This window comes from Orycteropus afer, unplaced genomic scaffold (genome assembly GCF_000298275.1).
Source record: "Orycteropus afer afer isolate SDZICR_OR568_19922 unplaced genomic scaffold, OryAfe1.0 scaffold00103, whole genome shotgun sequence".
In the NCBI taxonomy this organism is placed as follows: Eukaryota; Metazoa; Chordata; class Mammalia; order Tubulidentata; family Orycteropodidae; genus Orycteropus; species Orycteropus afer.
Window position 1 is genome coordinate 6,053,371 of NW_006921690.1, and position 3,322 is coordinate 6,056,692.

Consider the following 3,322-nt stretch of genomic DNA (forward strand, 5'->3'; position numbering starts at 1 on the left):
ACTTGAGGCACTTACTGATGAAGGTTGAAGAATACAGTCTGCAGTATGGATTACTTCTCAATATAAAGAAAACAAAAATCCTCACAACTGCACCAATGAGCTGCATCACAATAAATGGAGAGAAGATTGATGTTGTCAAAGAATTCACATTGCTTGGTTCTATAATCGATGCCAATGGAAGCAGCAGTCAGGACATTAGATGACGTAGCACTGGGAAGGTCAACTGCGAAGGTACTGTTTCAAGTGCTGAGGAGCAAGGATGTCTCCTTGAGGACTGAGGTGCGCCTGACAGAAGACATGATATTTCCAGTCGCCTCGTATGCATATGAGAGCTGGACAATGAATAAGGAAGACCGAAGAAGAGTTGATGCTTTTGAATTGTGGTGCTGGCAAAGAATGCTGAAAGTAACATGGACTGCTAAAAGAACTAACAGATCTGTCCGGGAGGAAGTGCACCTGAAATGCTTCTGGAAGCAAGAATGGCCAGACTTCGTCTCACCTACTTTGATCATGTTGTCAGAAAGGACCATTCCCTGGAGAAGGATGTCATTCTTGGTAGGGTGAAGGGTCGACGAAAGAGGGGAAGGCCTTCAAGGAGATGGATTGACATGGTGGCTGCGATGATGGGCTCAAGTATAGCAGGGATCACGGAGCTGGCAAAGGGATCGGGCAGTGTTTCATTCTGCTGTGCATGGGGTCGCTATGAGTCGGAAACGACTCGACGGCACCTAACAACAACAGCAACAGTTAGCTGAAATGGACTGGTATTGGTTATTTTGAATTAGATAATCATATGAATCATATGGTCTACCATGCTGAGAATGACAAATTGAGGAGGAATGGCATCACATTCATCGTCAAAAAGAGCATTTGAAGATCTATCCTGAAGTACAATGCTGTCAGTGATAGGATAATATCCATATGTTTCCAAGATAGACCAGTTAATATGACTATTATTCAAATTTATGCACCGATCACGAAAGCTAAAGATGAAGTTTTTTTAAAAAATATTTTTATTGTTTTGCAATGTTTCCTCCTCTCCCCTGAAGTTGAAGATGTTTACCAATTTCTGCAGTCTGAAATTGACCAAGTGTGCAATCAAGATATATTGATAATTATTGGTGACTGAGATGCAAAAGTTGAAAACAAAGAAGCAGCATCAGTAGTTAGAAATTGTGGCCTTGGTAATAGAAATGATGCCAAAGATCACATGGTAGAATTTTGCAAGACCAGTGATTTATACATTGCAGACACCTTTTCTCAACAACATAAATGGCTAAACATTGACCAATTCTTTTTGGTACAAGACTCTGTATTGTTTTCATCTTCCTTTGATGCTTCCTTCATTGTTCAGTATTCTGCCCATAGAACTTCAGTATTGCAATTTGAGGCTTGATTTTTTTTTCTTCAGTGCTTTCAGCTTGAGAAATGCCAAATATGTTTTTCCCTTTTGTTTTTCTAATTCCAGATCTTTGTACATTTCATTGCAATACTTTTCTTTCTCAAGCTGCCCTTTGAAATCTATTCCGTTCTCCTACTAGTCAGTATTTAATCCTCTTCTTTATCCTTCTCTTCAAAGCTCAGGGTCCCAGGATTATCCTCTATATCTGTTTCAGTTGGTTTCTTGTTTCTTTATTGTGGAGGGTTTGCCTATTCCATCATCTTGCTGGAAGTTTTCTCAGGTTTGTTTTAAAATAATTGTTGACCATTTGGTCTCATATTGGTGATTTTTTTAAAGGAGTGTAGTACTTATGTGTGATATTCATTATTTGTTTAGACAATTTGTTATTTAGCTACAAGGTGACCTCCAGGCTCAATGTTGAAGAGTTCTTATGACAATAGTATCAGGTGTCCTCTAGTCTCAACCAGTCCAATAGATGTGTGTGTGTGTTTTTTTAAGGAATTTGAGGTCCTAGTCCATATTTTTCTGCCATTTTATCAGGGTTTATCTATTGCTGTCTTGGTTGGAATGATCTATAATGGTAGCTGTGCACCATCTGGTTCTTCTTGTCTCAGGGTAGATGATGCTGTAGTTTGTGTAGAGAGTATTTGTCCTATAGACAAGTTACTTCTTTGAGTCTTTGATTTTCTTCATTGATTTTTTTTTTCAACTAGGAAGCAGAAACTCAATATGAAGAGCAGATTGGTAAAATTATTGTGGAGCTACAAGACCTTAAATGGCAAAAGGTGAGTATATATTTTTTCCCCTCAGATTAGCATTTTTAGCATTTATTTAAAAAAATATTCAACTCTTTATTGAAAAGTTAATTTTTCAGTTGTCTAAACATATTTAGGGATATTATACTATCTCAAGAAAATTTTAACTAAATTTTATTCCTGTTAGTAGCATTTGGCCTTTCAGAAAAGAAAATAGAACAAAAATTCTTCCTGGCTTTCTCTTATTATAACACTGAGAATAGTTTTTAAAACTATTATAAACTATTTTGGCAGGCCTGGGGCTTGGAGGCTGCTTTTTGCTTGGAGGCAGCTCTTTAGGCCAGGGCCTATAGTCGGTGGGCCTGTGGCTTGGAGGCTGCTTTTTGCTTGGGGGCGGCTGTATTTTAAAGTCAGGGCACGAGTTAGGTGGGTGTGGGGCTCGGATTGTTTTTCACTTTGGTGCAGCTCTATTTTAAGGCTGAGGTCCAAGGTAGGTGGGTGCGAGGTTCAGGGACTGCTTTTGTTTGTTGGCAGCTCTATTTTAAGGCAATTGCCTGAGATAGGTGGGTGCAGAAGGGTTAAGAACAACTAAGGGAGATGAACTTGACTGTCAGTTTGTCTTCCTGTGTTGGCTTATGTGTTGCTGTGAGGCTGGGAGCTATGCCACTGGTGTTACAAAAATGCCAGCAGGGTTACCCATGGTGGACAGGTTTCAGTGGAGTTTCTGGCCTAAGACAGACTCAGAAGAAGGAGGAGGCCACCCACTTCTCAAAGAATTGGCCAGTGAAAACCTTATGGGTACCAGTGAAACACTGTCTGATATATTACTGGAAAACTTTATGAATAGCCCTGAAACATTGTCCAACATAGTGCCAGAAGATGAGTCCATCAGGTTGGAAGGCACTCAAAATTTGACTAAGGAAGAGCTGACTCCACAGAGTAGTGATGATCTTAATGATACGGATAGAATAAACCTTTCAAGACCTCCATAGCTGATGTGGCATGACTCAGTACAAGTAGAAACAGATGCAAACATCCATTAATAATTGGAACATGGAATGTATGAAGTATAAAGCTAGGAAAATTGGATGTTATCAAAAAATGAAATAGAACACATAAAGATTTATATCCTAGGCATTAGTGAGTTGAAATGGACTGGTTTTGG

The 3,322-nt window shown here is 39.3% G+C and overlaps 1 protein-coding gene across 1 annotated transcript in view; it reads left to right on the top strand.

Annotated features, from left to right (window-relative positions):
* CCDC73 (coiled-coil domain containing 73) overlaps positions 1-3,322 on the top strand; it is a 163,931-nt gene that overhangs the window by 13,021 nt on the left and 147,588 nt on the right. Inside the window, exon 2 of the mRNA XM_007943283.1 lies at positions 2,116-2,187. Within this exon, the coding sequence (XP_007941474.1) occupies positions 2,116-2,187 (72 nt within the window). The remainder of the gene's footprint in view (positions 1-2,115; positions 2,188-3,322) is intronic.